This window comes from Schistosoma mansoni (genome assembly GCF_000237925.1).
Source record: "Schistosoma mansoni, WGS project CABG00000000 data, chromosome 3 unplaced supercontig 0192, strain Puerto Rico, whole genome shotgun sequence".
NCBI lineage: Eukaryota > Metazoa > Platyhelminthes > Trematoda > Strigeidida > Schistosomatidae > Schistosoma > Schistosoma mansoni.
The window spans coordinates 160,811-181,277 of record NW_017386013.1 but is presented as its reverse complement, the minus strand read 5'-3'; the positions used below and the strand labels follow the sequence as shown (position 1 = coordinate 181,277).

Below are 20,467 nucleotides of genomic sequence, written 5' to 3'. Positions count from 1 at the left end.
CAACACAGACGAGAAGCGTATCTCCAGCTAATGAGTAAAAATAGGACGTAACCCAACTCATGAGTTGAACTAATAGTCAAAATTCATTTATACTAAAAACTTTTAATATTGTCGTAATATCTCGACCGATAAAAAAACCGAATTTTCGACGTTTTGACAGTTAGTAAATATATATTGTTTTTTCTTCAGAGAATAAATGAAACCAGACTAAAAGTGGATCAGTTAGGTTTTAGTTACAAAAACAGTTTTCAGTTAAAATCTACCAACTGCAAACAAGCTTTCATTGAGAACATTCTTTAGTAATATTTAGAATATATAGAATAAACTCCTGAATATAAAAAAATAAGGGAATTAGGGATTTTTACTAAACAATAGACCACTAAACCACATCACATTATGGTAACTAGGCCTGTGGATCTTGTAGATTACACCACAGACTGGTCCTAGTTAGCCAGTTTTAGTGTTCACTAGTGACGATCTGCGAGTGCGATTCCAGAAGTTCTAGGAAGAGGTAGTAACTAATTGAGCTCAATCATGTTGAGTGTGAGGTATTTATTCACCGGAAACAATAAAAAAGTAGCTAGGAAATATCGTGATCTGGTTAAAGTTAGACATCGATGCTATTGGATTCCGACTCAGTGATCTAGGGGTTAAGCGTTCACCAAGAAAGCATTATTTTCAATCCCATGTGGGATTTCGAGTGCGCACCATTGAAAAGTCCCATACTAGGATGAAACATTTGTCTAGTACTTCCCAGTTTTTGGCGTATTACTAATTAAAATTAGTCTGTGACGTAATCCATGAAGATAACGTATTACTTAATCTTTAAAATCTAATTTCTTCTTTCAGTGGTCGAAATCTCATTAGATTTCCTGAAATCATCTGCCATATTTACTGAGTGAATATTCATCTAATGATTTCTGTGAATAGACGACGTTTATTTAGAAGTAGATTCTTGTTTACGTTACTAGTAGATTATGATTTATACGAGTTTACGTGCAATCATGAACAAATTTTAATATAAAACTTTAGTATAGATTATACTGATGGATCATTGATTATCAATGCAAAAACCTGAATGAACAACTATGTATTCGATGACAGGCTTTGAGTTCTATGTCATTTATTTTGTCACTAATAAACTAGTGAACACTTGTGTTCACTTTGAAAACTTATTTCTGCTTGTTTGACTGACACTTTTCTATTGGTCTACACTTAAGTTTACTTAGCAATAAATGAATATATTAAACCACTTATAACAAAAATAATTGTAACAGGCATAATCGGAAACTATTTGAATTACAGCACTTAAAAATTAGTACCTATTTAATACAGATGCAAGTGAAGTAAAATGACGTAGTCAAATAATATACACCATCCACCTGTTACGGGATGAAACTTAACAAGCGATGATCTAACAGCGTACATCTTGACTTAGGTTGTAATGCACCTTATTAAGTGATGTACACTCATACATGATCGTCTGTTGATTTCGCTTAGTCTATCAATTAATATCGTACTTAATTATCCTATTATTCTAAACAGCTGATAAGTCATTTCAAGTTTTCATCAAACTGAGTATTACTGAAAAGTAGTAAGTCATTTGAGCATAACAAACGTAAAAAAAATAAATTAATAATATAGAGAAGATTTTTGTTTGAAGACTTCTTGGTTTTTAGCATGATTTTTACCAATGATTTCAATATAACTAGGAAATATAAAGCATTAATGAACTTAAATTTGAAAATGTGTTCATGTAATTTTCAAGAGCTCTATCTATTAACAGGATAGCTGTTCAATGTTCCATTTAATAATGGAATCTACGGTTGACTGGAATCAATGAAGTATGTATTTGGAAAAAGATTTATTTAATATTTATCCGTGAATTGATAATAATATATATAATAATATTGAACATTTGACCAGAAATATATGTCTAACACAAAAAACTATTTTTCTAGATGATAAATTTAATTGTTGTACACAATAATTTCCACAAATAGGTGGTATAAATTATTTGACTTAGAAATTCAAGCAAAACATATCTTTTGTTCCAGTTAATCACGTGAAAGAAAACTGAATTAATACTTTCAATTAATTCCACAGAAAATAATTTCAACTTAAAATAACAAATGAATCGAGTTCATTTCACTCCAGTTGACCATGACGACATTCTAGACTCGAGTAACAGCATCAATAACAATAAGGACTATAATAATAATAATAATGACAATAATAGTAATGGTAATAGCTTCACTGTATTTTTCCAGATCGATGTGAAAATCCTTTAAGGACACATATAAGTTTCTACAACAAGGCCCACAACTGTGTATTTTGTCATCATCCTTTCTTTTTGGCGCAATTATTTTGATAGATTATCCAAATTAAAACTACCATAAACTTGAATAAATAGTTATTAATTGGTAAATTAAATGTATAACATCAATGTGAAAACATGTTTCGCTTCATTTGTTCATATATATATATATATATATATATATATATATATAGAGAGAGAGAGAGAGAGAGAGAGAGAGAGAGAAAGAACAGTTAATGCTATTCTAATATGTTTTCGGATGGAGTTGGCTGGCTAACTACATCAAAATTTATTCACTCTAATAAGTCATTTAAGACCACATATGTACGACTGTATAACTGCATTGGAAATTGGTGTAATAGTACCGAGAATACTACCAAATTTGTCGGTGTCAGTTTGAAATAAACAGACAAAGTTTTTTCACTAGTTAATCCATTGAAACAATGATTAAACAATATCCATTTGAGTATAACTTGTTAAATCAATTGGTTTTATTGTCTTGTCTCGTGTTAATGTTTCACGAATTTCAATTTGTTGGTTTGGTATGATGTATGTTGATGTTGAAAATAATTTAGGATTCCTCACTGAATAAGTCAATTGATCATTGCATTTTGAAAAATCATCTCCATTTTTATAAACTGGCAACAATTTTTTCGTTTTCATACTTGTCTTATTCATAGTTTTTAATCGATTATTATGATTTTGTATATGGTTGAATACATTTTTCTTATAGGGATTCATTGTTCTATTGTGACTTTTATCAAAATGTCTGCCTAAATCCCATTTCCATTTATATGATAATCCACATATAATACAGCGATGTGGACGTTGTTTTGAATGAACCATAATATGCTTTTGCAATTCTGTTGGCCATTTAGCTACATAATCACAACTTGGACATGGGTAACCAGACATGTTCATTTTAGTTGAACGATTCATTAGTATCCTCATGTTCTAGACAAAGAAATGTAGAGAGAGAGAAAGGGTAACTACAAAAACGACGATTTTTTCATATATTTAATTTGGAGATTATTAAGCTTTAATGTGACTCATCAATATCAAAACTTATCTTGGAAATAAATTTCTCTGCATTATTCTTCTGTGAAATCTCAGTACGCGATCTAAAGATATAGTTGTTGGTGTATTGCATTCCTCAACATTCTAAACTTCCAGCAAGTGACCACATTGGGATACATTACAATAATTACTAGTGTGTAATTACAGGTTCATTTAGCAGACTGAGTCACACTAATGCACTAATGCTAATTCTCTGAACTTATGTTTGGTCGAATATTGCTAGAAATCAAGTTTTGTAGGTCCCAACTAAATAGTCAACTATTAATTGAAAGCAATAATGTCATGATTCCAACCAGATTTTGTAGAATGTTTCCAATGTGACTCATTTCTGCCAAATTAAAGCTCATTTAGTATTATTAAGGTTTTAACCTATAAATTTGTGTCATAATTTGTAGATGCTACTTCATTATCATGGAATTAATTTATAATAGACACGTTAATCGAAATACACTTTTTCGAATTATTACCATTATTTATTTATTTAGTGATTGTATTCTACAAATAAAACCAGTAAATACTGAAAGGTCAATGTTAAAAAGGTAGATCTAACCATTGTGTTAAAAAAATTATTCAGGCTCCAATTCTTATCATCAACTCCCTGTCACATTCAGAATTTTCAAGAGAGATAATTGTAAAATGTTATGATAATATAATTATATAATTCTATGAACAAACTTTATTTCGAAATTAGTTTTCACATGAAATATGCATCAATGACAAAGTTTCTTTCAAAAGTTTACTAGATTGTAATAAGATCTACTTCTTATTTCGCGATAAAAACTTTAAGTTTTTTAATGATATCACCAACATGAGGTTTCGTTGTTTTCGAGTCTCTTAATATTATTACAAAGCATGGCTAGAAGTGGAATGATGAATGAATACTTTTGAGGAGTCCCAGGGTCAGACTATCTAGATGTTAATTGGTTTTTGTTGGGTGCTCTTTTTCTGGTTACACTATACTGTGAATTGACTGAAGTTCTATAATGTAGACTTGTGAACCCTTGTTTATTGTTTGAGTAGTATCTTGTCTACCATGAAATATAAAACCCAAAAGTATGACTATTCAGAAGCCTCAAATGATGACATCTTTGTCTTCAAAATCCTAAGGAATTTCCAAAATTGTGGAACATTTTGAAATAAGGATTTAAATAGGCTAGATGTTAGTCAGTTTTTCATCATTTGCTTGAGGAATTAGAAAATGATCTCATTTACAAATCATAAAACTTATAGCCGTTAACGTTTGTAGAAAATACTAAATCCTTCAAAAAATAATAACATGTGTATTTTTAAATTTAAGTACCATGTGATTCAAAGTCATACTGGGCTAAAAATCTTTAAATAAATAAATTTCTAATCAGAATTTCACATACAGTTTATTCACTTACTTATAACTTCATATGTATATATACTTATACTAATAAAATTAGTAAACGTACTTGTAAACAACTGTCATCTATTGTATGTGATTTCCACGATTTTGTATGCTCCATTTCAGCTTGCAATATAACATCATGCTCTTTGATAAAATGATTATTCAATTCATACAAAGATGGAAATAGAACATGACAATGATTACATCGAGTCACTGGTTGTTTACCAGGTGGACTACATTCAATGTGATTGACTGTTGACACGGATGTTACTATAGATGATGGCAATGCTGTTTTGACAGTTGGCGATTGTTCCAATTTATTAGATCGTTTATTTGACTTAATAAAATGAGCCATTTTTTTATTCGTATCAACGTTGGTAAATTGCTTTCTCTCCCAATAATTGTTCGAATTACTAATATGATCATCATTAGCGGTCACAAGTGTATTTTTTCTATACGATCTTTTTCTTTTCATATAGAGATCATAGGGTAAATGTGGATGGTTTACTGAACTGTTATCATTAGTATGCTCGTTTCTTTGAGAATATTCATAATTTAGTTGACAAAATGGCAATTGTTTATTATTATTATTATTATTATTATTATTATCTTCTCTTAGTTTTATATTACTACTAATATTATGAGGTGTTGTATGTATAGTAGTATTCATTGAATGTGTTAATGACTTATGAAGATTAGATGATATACTTAAATCTAAAGGAATTTCATTTGTATTTTCTTCAATTTTTAATACGTCATTAAATTTTTCACATTTCATGTAGGAAGCATATTGTGGAATGATGAAATGGTTTCGGAAAGTTTTCTGAAGTCCTGATGAAAATAATGATTGGTGTGTATTGTTGTAAGTATCACAACTTTCATGATTTATGTAGTTATTAGTATTGAAATTATTCCTTTCATTTTTATTATTATTAGTAGTAGTACTAGTGGAAGAAGTAGCAGTAATATCATTATTATCGTATGCTTTACAATCATCATTTATATTATTTAATATTGATGATTGTAAAAATGATGATTTACTTTCAAACTTACTCAAATACTTCGTATTATAAAATAATTTATTTTCATTGTTGGAAATAGGCTTTGAAAACAATTCGAAAAAACAGTGAAACGCACGAATAAAATGTTCATTCTTCACAGTTTCATTTGTATTTATGTCATTAAAATAAACAGGTATTGTATTCATTATTGTTGACTAATATTGTCATAACTATTTACAAAAGCAGGATTGGAACTGGTCGTTTGGTTTTCTGTTCGAATATGAAAAAAGAACTCAATAAAGTTTATTTCAAAATGGCATCTCTGATCAGTTACAACTCTTGTGTTTCGAAGCTCATAAGGTAAAAGAAAGTATTTCATTGTTTTACTAACTTTTATTAGATCATTAACTAAAAATTGATGCATTTTCACTCAATATTTATTTTTCATTCATAGCTGAACGTAATTTGGTTGAGTTATATCGTTAAAAACAATTCGTAGAATGCTTTAAACCTTAGGTTTGTATTAATAAGCAGTTATTTGAATTATTGTTCTTCCTAGGATTTCAACCATTTAAAACCAAGCTAATTCTACTTTGGTATTCAGTCATTTCGTCCAGCAGTCAACATTGAAATTTGACAGATATAACTCAATTACTATAATATTGGTTGTAATTTTGTTGCTTATAAGATGCCACTCGTCTTAGTTAACATAGATTAAATTATACCAAATGAAAATAAGATTGATAATTTATCTGAAATTCAGTGCTGTTACATTTAGTGACAATGAGTGAATTGATAACATTAAACCATTCTTGCTTTGATCTTCATTAAGTTCTTTTCAGAATCAGCAAACTAAAATGTAGTAATCGAGATCATGAACAAATCAATTTTAGACCATCAATGAAAACATGGACGACCATTTTATCCTAGTGTGGAACCCCGCAGCAGTGCGCATCCAAGATCCTGAACGTGGGATTATAAACAAGTACCTTCTGCTTCGCGTGCAATCGCTTAAAATCTGCTGAGGAGTCCCATACTGGGACATAACGGCCTTGCAGTGCTTTCAGATTTTTAATGGTGATCTAAAATTGATCAGCTCATGAATTCAATCAAGACTCAACAACCTCCACAACCCTAAACTGATAAAATGTCGTAGCTTACTTATATTAATAAATGGTCCTGACTACTAACTATAAAATGTCCTGTAGCAAAATGATAAATCACATGTATTTATAGTTACGTTAGACAAATTGTCTGAGAAATATTATTTATAAATAACGTCAATCACTACTTTATGACCTATCCGTGTAATTAAATGTCTATATCCACTGATTGATTAGAGTATGATAGAATCAATTCACTTTTTTTTGTGTTACACAATTAAGATTGAATCATGAGGATTTGGGAAGATTATAAAATAACCACTTTTTTTCTTCAGAGAACTCAAGACCATCAGAAGCCTACTCCTAAACTACAGCTTTTTTCTACCAACACAACGAGTCCAATTTATGAATATCAAATCAATATGTATTAAAATTTACTGCATAAATCTGTTGTCTATGGAAATCCACATCTTAAATTATGAGTGAATATAATGATATAGAAACGAAGGATTAAGTCGAATAGTTCAGTCTGATTACATTGGAACATCGATTCAATATATAGAAATTTCAGTCAAACAGAAAAACCATATGATTTATCTATATCACATGGTTACACTGAACATAATTTTAGTAGTGATCTTTGAACTGTTGTCTTAGTCAGTGATTTTATTAACAACTTAATAAGTGAATCTTTTCAGTGCATCATTTTCAGGTATATTTCTGAATAAAAAACGACCAATGTTAACATATTTGATTCAACATATTTTAATTCTACAATAAACTCAAATATTCTGGGGCATTCAGTTTTTGTCATGTATTTTTACACTTAAAATCCACCTTTGATGAATCACCTACAAATAAAAATATTTAAATTCAGAACTTCTCAATAGTTTCTTTACATTATTTATCCTGACTGAAGAGTAGTCAAGTGCCCCCAGCCAAATACTTAGATAATTAAAAAAAATTCATTTTAACTTTATCAAATAGACGATATATCTATTAGTTCGAATTGACAAGACCAAAAATAAATATCCAATTTATTGAGTATAATACAGTTGAGATAACATATCCTAATGAATTTTCAAAAGACTTTTCTGTTAGTCTATACACAAATTTCATGAAATGTATAATTATAAAGTGAAAAGATGCTAGGATCAATGAGTATTCAGGTTGTTAATTCTTGTGAACATCATATCATGTTCGAATGAAGGATTAGTTCGACTTCTAACAGATAACTAATAATTAAGAACAGAATGTTTGTGTTTTTATATTTTAGTAGTTTAGAATAATGACATCTCCATCAGGATTACAGAAAGTCAGTAAATGTAACCGCGCCCCACATGAATTAAACAAAATGGTGAAAACCAGGAGAAATTGTAGAATTGTGTCATTTTGTTTTGAAACTTTTCAAGCCAAGGAAACGATTTAAGACAGAAATACGTACCAATAAGTGTCAGCTCTGATTTCAAGGTTTTTTAAGAATGCCTAATAGAACTAGGTTTGATCCCCTGCTATGTCACAGAATATGCGGTTCTGAAAAATCCTATACCAGAGTGAAATAGCAGTCGGTTGCTTTCTGATTTCCAATGATTTTCTTACCAAATTCAGTCCCTAATGTAAACAGAAACTGAACGATCTCTGTCAGCATCCTACACAAATATCAACACTTGTTGAGTGATTTATTTCAATTAATTTGACCTGTCAAAAAGCTTTTACTACAAATTAGCATAAGCTTGATAATTATTCGGAAACCAGGATGGCACCGATCAACTGTATCGTTTTAGTTTGAGACTTGTTAGTAGTATGGTTTTTAGATACTTCGAAACCTATTTCTTGAATTGATGTTTTGATTCAATAATTATAGATTGATAGAAATTATTGTTATATGATAATTTTATTATTTAGTGGTGTTAATGAAAAGTTTACTATCTTGTACTTTAAAAAATGCAAAATACGTTTGTTTCCCAAAGTTTGATTATTTTCATTCAGAAAATTTAAGCAGACTACTGGGGGGATATATTTGTCTAAATCTTGCAAATTTAATTTGCATTTAATTTTGTTAGATATTTCAACACAAATTCAGTGTAAAAAAACAATGTCAATCTCATAAAATAACATACAATCGAGGGAAAAAACTTTCGATTTAAATATTCTATTTTCAGTGATTTCGATGAAATGATCAATTTATTGAAAAAACAGACATTTCTCTTCTGGTGGAAAAGGATAAGTAGCGTTATAACCAATTTGAGAAGTAATCAGAATAATGATATATTTGCAATATACCAATGATTAGAAAATAAAATTCTTGATGTTTTGTCACTCAGTGTAAGACACCACTTCAGGGACTTCACGAAACAATCTACCTTAAGCACAATGAATGTGAATTTACCAAGTCAAACTTCTGTCGTAATGCTTAAAACTTGAGAAATATTTATTGTCAATTTTGTTGTAACATATACAATAATCATTTACTTACCAGTCAGATATTTTCTTGGCTGATTACTATTAAAACATGAACTAACTAAAAAACTTATATAACCAAAATAAAACAATCGTATATCACTCAGTGAAAATTCATCTACTCTGGATAACAAGGTAATGAAGTAAAAATAAAGCTTGATCAACTGTTACATCTCATTGGTCAGCTGTTACGATGACCGTCAGATAAGAGGAGTTATAAAAATTGAAACTCCCCGATACTTGGAATTTACATTCAGATGAATTACTTTTATTCCTATGAAGCTGTATTTTCTTGATCAAAAGTCATTTCGAACAATTTATCAACTGAATTATAGTATTGGTATTTTAAACTTTAAAATTTATAAATTCATTTAAGTGTCTTACCTAAATAAAACTTGATCTTGTAAGTCATATAAATGGTAGTTGGCAATTCATTCTACTATCCATAATCAAATACTTGAAACAACTTTAGTCAATTGAATTGTTTAGTGAAACGTTAAAAGAAAACAAAAGAAAACACTTTAATTACCCCAACCCTACTACTACTTATTTCATCTCTCACCCACGTTTAATTTTGTGAATTCTGTTAATTTTCAGTTTCAGATTCCTGCCTTTTTACTTTGCTCGCTTCCCTTTTAATTGTTAATTTTTTTATAACTTGAAATGTGATTGGACACAAGTTTACTGCAAACATTGCTCTATTTCTTTTTTGTGATCATGTATTAGTTTCCCTGACTGAAAAACTAGACAGAAAGCAATTGACTTTATCGTATAACTTGATGGACTAGCAAAATACTGAAGTGCAACATTTCTATTCTGATTTTTCTTCACCTGTTAATAAGAGAAAGAAAGATACTGGAAAAAACAATATATGCTGAAAGGATGATTGGTTCACTGCTGATAAACCATTTACTCTCCGATTGGTTTTAATGCTTAAACCAATAAACATAATTCACAATATGTAGGAGGATTTCCGATTGTATTGATTTGTATTTTACTTTTTCATTCTAAACGTATATATCATGTTCGGATAGAGTAAGGATAATTTTTTTGAAGAAAATAAGAATTATGTAGATTGATACATGAGTAAAGTAAGCAGTTAGTTAATAGTGAAAAGACGTATTTCTTTCACTGACTATTACTAAATGAATACCAATACTCTGATAACATTGCGAAAAACTGAGAGAGAAAATCATCAAAGATGAAACAAAGTGAAACAAATTTTTGTAAATAATAAGATGACACGATCTGAAGCTAATTTAGGCATCCGTGAATAAAAAAGACCATATTCATCAAAATAAAATGTAATACAGTAGTTATTTGAGTGTCCAAAAGCATTTCAGCTTGTAATTAGAAAATAGTGACTTGGAATAACATGATTTTACATATTTCAATGAGTGTTTTGAATCAGCTGTAGTTTTTATAGCATAAAAATGCATATTAATCATTTATAGACAGGGAATTAGATAGATGAATTTATCTAAAAGCAATCCATTTGATTCTTAACCTAACATACACTAGTCGGTTTCTTTTATCTTTACTGTCTTATCTTTTTGTCAGTGTTTTCTTCACCTAATTTCTAACATTATTTTAAAGTTATTGTACACAACAGACTGATATCAGGTACATGATTACCGAAAATCAGCTGTTAACTTTTTGGTTTGCAATCCCACAAAACTCGCCCATACTTTTGGCATTCCATTGAATTTAAGTGCCATCAGGTTTCGTAATGAGTATGATCAATATGGCACATATTTATAATTGTTGTCACTTGACAATATTACCTTATCATCTTACGACATAGGCAATATCGGTCACCATTCTGTTGTGCTTGGACTTTACCGTTCAATGTTTATCTAATAATCAATGAACCTGTTATATCCTAGTGAAGACATAAGTACGGGTAACTTCCAGGATTTATTAATTGACTATTATTCTATATATTCCCATTGTATCACTGTTCAGTAACTAAATTATGTATATCTATATTGCTCTTATCATAAGCTTCATTTTGACCTATGAATTATTATTATACGATTTACTGTTCCCAAAATATATTCAGTTTATTGATTACTGTCTTCCACGTTTGCAGCCACATTTGGCTTGATCGTGTACAAATATTATTTTCTATTTTTTATGGTATGGTCTGTCTGGTATGTAAACCTAGTATGCTTGAAACAAATCATTCGCATAGCAGAAGCTGTCATTGGTATTCTGGACTCAATAGAAAGGGCTAGGCGGATATAGGGCCAATAAGGACGCTAGGCTGCTCATACCGGTCGAACGTCATTATTTTGGCACAGAGCTAAGATTGGAAAAGACGTATTTCTATTAGTGGATAAATCACATGAAAAGAAGCCGGACATAGAATCACAACAAATTTGCGACAGCCTTTTAAATTCATAACAGAACTTATTCTCTGTTCATTTTTACAAAATAATGGTCTCCACCTTAGAAATTTCCATCGTGAAAATTACTATTAAACACTTATGTGTATATATAATTTATAGAACAATTTAAAACGCTTTATAAAGGTCATACTGACTACTTACGATTCCTTCAAATATAGCATGAATGATCTTTCTAATTATGAACTCGATGACTCTGAAAATCAATGATCTTTATAGTCTTTCTTCATATACAGTAAATAAATAATCTGGTCACCTCGTAGAGCTCCATCCAGAAATTTAAAAAATCTTAGAACTCAAATTAACAAAAAATATTAGGTTGTTTAATTGTACTATGAGGTATACAATACTTGGCTGTTCATAGTGAAGTTGTAACACGTTATAAATAGTCTTTCATTATGAAACAAGATATTATTTACATTTCCCTATTATCACAGTTAGTCTTTAGATTATAAAATGACAGAAAGCTTTGGCTTCGTAAACCTTCATTTAAAGAAAAAATTTGTTAACAAGCATTTATTTGAATAAGATAGTCACTCCTATCCAATATATGATTTCACACTAAAATGGTATCGGAGATCAATAATCAAACCTTCTATGGTTACTAGATTATTCGGAAAGTTCAGGTAACCACATATCCTCCTCAAATAAATTCGGAGGTAAATAAAACTCAAAACGTTTCTCATAGTTATCAATTTCTTTCTATTTTTGGGAGGAGAATCAGTTTCACTCAACTCAATTGTTATAAACCAAAAACTACTTAAGAACAGTGTATAATTAAGTCATAAAGTATATTGTTTTAGGAATTCTGATAGAAAAATGATTATTCAATTAATAAATTTACTTTATTATGCACCAGAAAAATTACAAAAGATTAGATAAACAAACAACTGTTCATATATTAGCTTATTTTTGTATTGGTTGTTTGAATCTTCCCATTAATATTTAGAATTGCAATTGAATAGTCAGTTATTGGTATCTGTGCATCCTGTGTGGCCTCCCCGATATTGCCCTAATTCACAATCATTGTTAGAAGAGATTGTTAGTAGCCGTTGTAAACATTGGTAAGAAGACTCAAACAACAAATACAAACGAATTAAACTTCATCCCATTAAACACGCTAATGGTTATCAGGACTCAGTAGCTAAGTGGGCAACGCAATGGCGTTTGAAGCGAACGGTACTGAGTTTGAGTGCCAGAGTGGACATCAACTCTGAGATGGGGGTAGATCCATTTGGCGATTCCTAAACAAGATGAAACGCAAGTCCTGGATTCTATTCCTAACCACAACTTATCTCTGCTTACGATATTCACAAATCAGTTTTACAAAGCTGTTGAACGACACTGAACAGTCAGTTTTTACTAAAAAAAATAGTCTAAAAATTTAAGTTATTAAGAATAGTCTATTTTTACTATGCATTTCACTACTAATTCGTTCATTATTTTGTGCATATGTAAAAGCTATATTAAATCAATTATTTTAACCTTATTTCACCTGTTTTCCGAATTTGTGTTTTACACGACACTACTTTTTGAAAACCAGTAGTTCGAACGTTGTTCAATCACTTTTACTGTACTGATTGCTTTGGATATCAATGTTGGTTATCTGAGTTACTTATTCTATTTATTTACGCTATCATTTGATTCCTTCAGATCTTTCTTAATCTAACCGTTCTAGTGTCGTATCTTCATTCTCGTCGACTGTCTATGTTTGAGCCACGGTTCTAAACTTTGATTATCTGAAACTAATAGCACGTTTTCCAAAATTGCTGACATCCGATAGCAACCTAGAACCTATTACTTATATATATCTATTCAAGTTTTCATACCATATCAAAAGAGTACGATGAATTTTTGAAGACAAATGACCGAAGTAGAGAGAGTAACATTTTAAGTGGTAGCAGAAAAAAATTAGGGATCGACAATATGATAAGGGAATGAATTTACGAATTCTAGATTTCCTTAGTCACAAACTCACAAGAGCTGATAAGACTCCCAGTATAAGTCAAGCGACCAGATCTCTCAACCACTACAGTCTGTATTATTGGATTAGGTGTTGACATTAACCATCTCTGAAGCAACATTTTACCTTTAGAGGTGGAAAACCCATCCCTTACACGCTTGTGTCTTTTTCATGAAGCTCAGAAGAGTCTGAATTTTGTCATTCTTCACCAAACAAAATTATATCATCTGCGTACTCTGAGTAAATAAGGGAATCTGCTGATGATACTGTGACTTAACATTGGTATCTGCTATTTCCCATTTTATTGCAAGTACTGTAGTTTTTTATCTACTTGTTCGAGGGATAGACTTTCATTTTCATTTGACTTTTGCTAATTTAGCTACGTCTTTGAGACTTCTTTATACAAGAAATTTTCATAGACTAATAGTAATCATTTTCTGTTACATACTGTTAGAAAGTTCCACTGATTTGCTTGATTTCCTTTTTAGATATAACTGATTGGTTTGTTTGAAATGGGTGTGTGAAATAAACATATATTTAACAGAAGACCAAAAGTGCTGAAAAACATGTCTATAAAGATTATTACCACTAATTGTATATTTACCTCAAAGAATTCCTCATCATTTAACTTACAGTTCAACTGAAAATATACTGCAGAATACTTTACATACTTGTATCCCTATGTCTAGATACAGAAGAACATAATATTTGCTAATGTATAAGTAGTAATCAGTAAATATCTGATTCATTTTTCTTCTATCTACCTGTATATGTTTTTCTGTACCTAAGTATTTCATTTCCCACTGTCCACTGCTACTCAAGTAAGATGGAAACCATAATACAGAAAGTCAAATAAAAGGAATCTAATAGTCTTTAATTCTGCCCCAAATTTTTTTAATTACATGCTAGGTACGCCGAAGAACTCTTTTCCAGTAGAAAATAAGAATTTATTTAAATACTACAAAATATATTCGTTTTAAATACAAGAGTAAACTGTTGTTAATAACAACGACGATAACAATAATATTAATAATGATGATAGTGATAATAATAGTGATGATAATAATAATGGTAATAATAATAAGCTATCAAAAGTCTTGAATTTAGGCTTTACTACCAACCTATTTCTTTATGCCTTTCTAAATCATGGTGTTTACATTCTACTTATACCCATGTGCTTATCTGTTAATTTATGTCTAAAATGTCTAAAACTGAGAAAATCCGTTTCCATAGGCTTAAGTACTTCATTAACAAATACCATGATTTTGTTTTATTTAAGAATATATTCTGGATTCACCTTATTAGTATTTATAAAGTATATTCTAAGCTCTACATATGCATAGTGAATTTATGATGACTAGAAGTAATTGAATTCGGTACGCTGTTAAATAATATAGTAAAAAAGAAGACGAGCGGGGTAACCGAACATAACCAAACATAAAATTACAGACTATCTCATTAAAATCTGATAACCGTATAGTAAACAGTTAATTCACAAACAATCAATCAATTGTCTCAATCTTGACCATTCCTTCTGCAAATATCAGTCCATAGTCTTCGATTATTATTGTTGATGCATTTTCATACCAATTACGTTTCCTTTCCGTTCTTTCGTTATCGATCTTCTACTGGAATACATTTATTGCCCGACCATTATTATATACTACTTATGTGGATATAAGTAACCCACACCACAATAGTAATATTAATGAGAAAAATAGTTCAGAACGTTCTCGCTTTCCTAGCATTCATTCCGTTATTGCAAGGTGCAGACAAAAAATCAACACCAACTATATACAATAACCAATTCTGTAGTTTTATGCATCTCAGGTACAATAACTTATTGAACAATCTAAATTATTGTAGTAAATTTACTGTGATGAAACTATCGTAAATCTGACAAATGCAATTCGCAACCTAATAATGAATGTTTAGCCAAATTGTAAGCACATGAAACTAGGCAAAGACTAAGTTAACGATAAAAGAACGTTCAAATAATCCATCATTCCAGAAAATGTAGTTCACATGTAACGCTACGGATGAAAAATGACAAGGAGAAATTTTCTTTGGAAAATAATTTCTATCATCCCATTGGTAAGAACTAAGTGTTACATACCATGTTGTTTGAGTCAAACTACTTGACTGTGGCCAAAAATAACAGCCACTACAAATTAATACTTGTAACGTGGTCGACTTGAAGTCGAAGTCTGATATTTAGTTAAGAAAAATAACAACCGTGATTAACAACGCGACAACAGCAGAAAATTGAACTACATCAACTACTTTAACGTTATGGGGGTTTTCCTGATTTTGTGTTCTAGTTATATACTCGATACGAGAGTATAGTACTTGACCCATATAAGAAAAAAGACACTTGGGGTACACTAGAAATATATCTCATTCAAATTATATCAAATAGATTTAGTTCATATTGACAGATAGTCAATTTTCGATAACTTAACGAGATTCACCACTGATTGTCCACTAATGCATAGTACAAAATAGGTATAATTATGATGTAAGGCTTATAATATGAAAATAAAAACTGATTTAACAAGTAATGCTTTCAATTCACTTGTGGATGGTACTTTAGTAGTCTGGTAACTTTACTATTTAATCAGTAATCCCCTATATCATGAAACTGATAAGTCACCTACATTTTACGAAGGAATATGGACTCCAAATGTTCAATAAGTACTAATTAGTAATAACTCTGGTAGATACACTTCTTGGTGATTTAGATATTGGTCCATTCGTTTGAATAAATTACATAAGACGGCAGCACATAGATACATTGCTTATACTTATCGATGAAAGGTTTACCATTATTATCAGTTTGTTTCGTATTCACAATAGATATTTTTAGTATGGTCATAAATCTTTCCCTTTTACAGGCACTTATCTATATGCTTTAGGTAGACGTCAAGATTCCTATCTTATCCAACTTCAGGGATACTATTATTTATGTTAGCGATCTCAAAGCCTTTATCGATTACTAAAGCAGCATAATTACGCCTCAGATTTGCCATACCCAGTTCATGCAGTCCCGATGACCTGTCGAAACAGTCCAGTCCTGAAAGCGGCAGCCTTTCTAGATCGGCTTCAAGTAAATTCTATTCATTGAATCATTGCCAGAAATACGAACTTACTAAAGCTCTTTATCGCACACGAAGGAAATTATAGATAGCAAACATTACAAATCAGACATAGTTTGTGATTGATTTATTACGTTCACCTTACGTTTTCAGGAGTAAATCGATCAGGACACTAAAATCTTAGATTCAAGAAAGTAAAATCCAATCTTCTGCTAAATTAAGACACCATTCTATATTCGCGTATTCCAGAAAAACTCTCGCACATAGTCAATGAAACAGTGTCACCTGTTGAATTCAATAGAAAGTCGTCGTCTACTTCACGTGTGGAATATCCGTTAGTGACTTGATAGTCCTCCTAAAATAAAACTATAATCACAGAAATTTGCTAGTAATGTAACAGTGACCAATGATTGGCTAGAGGTCGAAGATAAATACACAGATTTATTAAATCTGTTAGACACTATGTAAAATTACTCATTCCTTTCAAGTAATTTATTTTCACTCTGGGTTCACTGTATGTGAATAGCTTTCCATTTTAGTGAGTAATTTGTCCTATTCCTACAATTTGATTCTCAATAGTTGACTAGAATTGAGTGTCTATGCATAACGTCATCTGATCCAGTGGTCTAAATATCCATATCGAGTGTGGTGGCAGCCCCAGTCTTTTTATCCAGTCTAATGTTAGGGTAAAAATCGGACCGTATTATAAATTATATTTCATACTAGAGTATCAGTGTTCGCCTAACGTTAATGATTTTAGCAACAGTAGAAATTTAAGCGTTTTCAACCCTGCTCACTGGGTAGCCGCAATGCCGTCATAACTGGTTATGATTAGTACGTTGAAGAGTAAGGAGAGATACACTAAGAATCAGTACAAACTTTCCTTGCATCAACAAACGTTGAAGAATCTTTGTATCTTAGTAGTCGTATTGTATCCGTGAGGAAAATTATTCAGTAATATTTAGTATTTTGTTTGATAGGATTCTTCCAACTGTAAGTATTCTCATTCATGTTGTTATGGTAGGTCGGGCAACTCTAGTATTCTCAGAATCTTGTCGTTCTTTTACCAATTACAACTAGTCGTAGCTGCCGTCATCGAGAAAATGGAAATTCCGTAGTACTTTTGTATTGTAACAGAAAGGTATGTTGATTTATTATCGGAAATGTAGTTGAAATGGCAGTATTACACTAATATGAAGGAAATTTTGGAAGCATCTCAATAGATAATGTTAGACCAGAAAATTTTGGAATCGAGAAATGTTGTTTCCAACAAATTTATGCTGGAAGTAACTTTCTGGTTTTTTCTGTCAATTTGCGAGTACCGTCTTCCGTATTGAGATCCTTCAAAATCTTATTATTGCTTTGAAGATATTATGGTGAATACTGATTCCCAACGATGTGTGAATTGTAACATTATGCAGACCGAATAAAAACATCGATTTATTTTGGTTAACATGCGTAAGCCTGGTTGATAAAATTTCAGCGTAATATGCAAATGCTAATTTACGATTGGTGGGGGGTTGACTTTGCGAGTTTCTGACCTAAATTAGTCAGCGAATACGGTTGTAGACAGTTTAATACCAGCCTTTGGTGAGACAAGTAAGAGTGTGCCTAGCAACAGTGAACTTAGGCTGAAACGTTGGCTTTTAACTGTCAATGAAGTCACTGAACCATATGTTTAGTGTGCAGATAGCGGCAGTCATTCTAACTTGATACTAACCAAAGGTTTCGTAACTGCATGGAATTAACCACCTTTAGACCGTTTTCCGTGATTATCTGCAATGGCTGGTGTGTGACCTCAAACAACTATTGATCTTTCAACGAAGATGTACCCTATTGTGCCCGATATGTTAAGGTAGCGGTTGAAGAAAGTCGACAAGAACTCTTGGGTCTAAGTTCCGATTAGCACTGTGAAGCATTTGACCTACGCGATATTGTTCACTACTTAGCGATCAACCAAATGCAAACTGTGTTAAACTTGACGTGTACTATTTCTGGTCTCATCTTCATAAGAAACACACATGTTATGAAGTTTGCAGAATTTTAACGAAGGACGTACGAGACCAAGGTAAACGGAAACAAAGCAGGAGTTGAAGACAACTTTCAACGTACATATTTACACCGACTCACAGTCATAGGCTCACGAGCACTTACCATTCTAAGTTCTTGTTTGTTTCAGCTGAGCAAAGCAGCATATCTAAGACGTTTACGGTGTGTTGAGTAACAGGATAAGACAAGCTATTCGATTTACTACCCGTAAACCAGGTCACTTATTATGAAGATAAATTGAAGTTCATTTATAGGAACTCAGGGTAACTGATTTCAGAATATTCTACAGACCAAAGCTACTGTAGGTAGCAATAAACTCTCCAGAAGTAATAACGGTATGTGTATAATCTTAACACATTGATTTCTTACCTTTTATTGCACGGATATGGATAAGTGAAAATCTGTCAGTCTTTTGTAGCCTAGCTTGTCACTAGTTCGCGGCTCTCTAGAAATGATTCATCCATCACTTGAATCAGTTAATGAACATCCTTCATCCATTCACTGTTCACTTAGAAGGGTAAAAAAGTTATTACTGAATTCAGAAGGCTAATTTACAGTAAACATCAGAGTTTGGTGACTTTCTAAGAAGCCTAACTTACCAACAATTTGTACAACAGTGGAATTTATCTAAATGGTTTTCATCTATTCCGCAAGAATAGATCATATAACTTGTGATGAGTTTGTTCTTTATGTACCCACCTCAACTGTCCATGAAAATTCGTCCTACGAAACATTTTTCACATATGTATCGTAGTACAAAACAAGGGTGGAATTTCATATATGTTGTTGACCTGTCTTATAGTATTCATTGTTCAGTAACTTTGCTTATAAAACGCGTATTCCCCCATCAAGTGGGTTTGATTTTCAGATTCAGATAGCAGATCTTTTATCTGCGAACAGTCTTGGAATTTATAATGAGATACTTTGTTCCTCGAATATCTCTACTCTTCAATGGGGAATAGGTACAATCAAAACGCCAGAAACTTGCAATCTCTCAACATCAGTGAATGTTGAGTGCTAGTGATAAACATGAATGATAGATCGTGTTTATAAACGCCCCAGAACCAATACGGCCTTCTTCAATGAAGACATATTAACCACCGAGAAGCTGTCAAATTTACTAGGATTAGTGTAGCACATTAGTAATAATAATAAGATTTATTGTAATCCATGTGCAATGTAAATTCTTATTGGTCTCAATGTTGTCTACAACTAGCATCATTGATTAGAACATTAATCAGAAGCTTTCTTACAAGAGAAAATATTTTTAGCTTACAAAAAGAATTCCTATCATGAAAAACACTTATATTTTTGTAAGATTTCATCGTTTAAGAAGGAAAAAAAAACAACTTCCTTCCATACTACTAACTACTGTAACAAAACATAATCAATCATTGACATTATTTCTACTATGTAGCAAAGAAAATTTTCTTTTCGAAGAAATCATTTACTTAAGCTGTATATTGTATCTGTATGTATAGTTATATGGAAAATATATGTCTATAGGAGGCTGGGAAAGATTGCATCATAAATTGGTTCGAGAATAAATAACAAATGAAGTTACGTACTAATTAAGGGGTAAGAGAGAAAATAATTTATGGGTCATTATTGGCTAATTACTT

The 20,467-nt window shown here is 31.1% G+C and overlaps 1 protein-coding gene across 1 annotated transcript; it reads right to left on the bottom strand.

Annotated features, from left to right (window-relative positions):
* Positions 1-2,764: 2,764 nt before the first annotated feature.
* On the bottom strand, positions 2,765-5,121 carry Smp_125970 (zinc finger protein, putative; the record flags this gene model as incomplete). The annotated part of the gene is made up of 2 exons (XM_018791196.1): positions 2,765-3,271; positions 4,831-5,121. 2 exons carry the CDS (start codon positions 5,119-5,121, stop codon positions 2,765-2,767), a joined length of 798 nt encoding a protein of 265 aa, XP_018645609.1.
* Between the last annotated feature and the right edge of the window lie 15,346 nt (positions 5,122-20,467).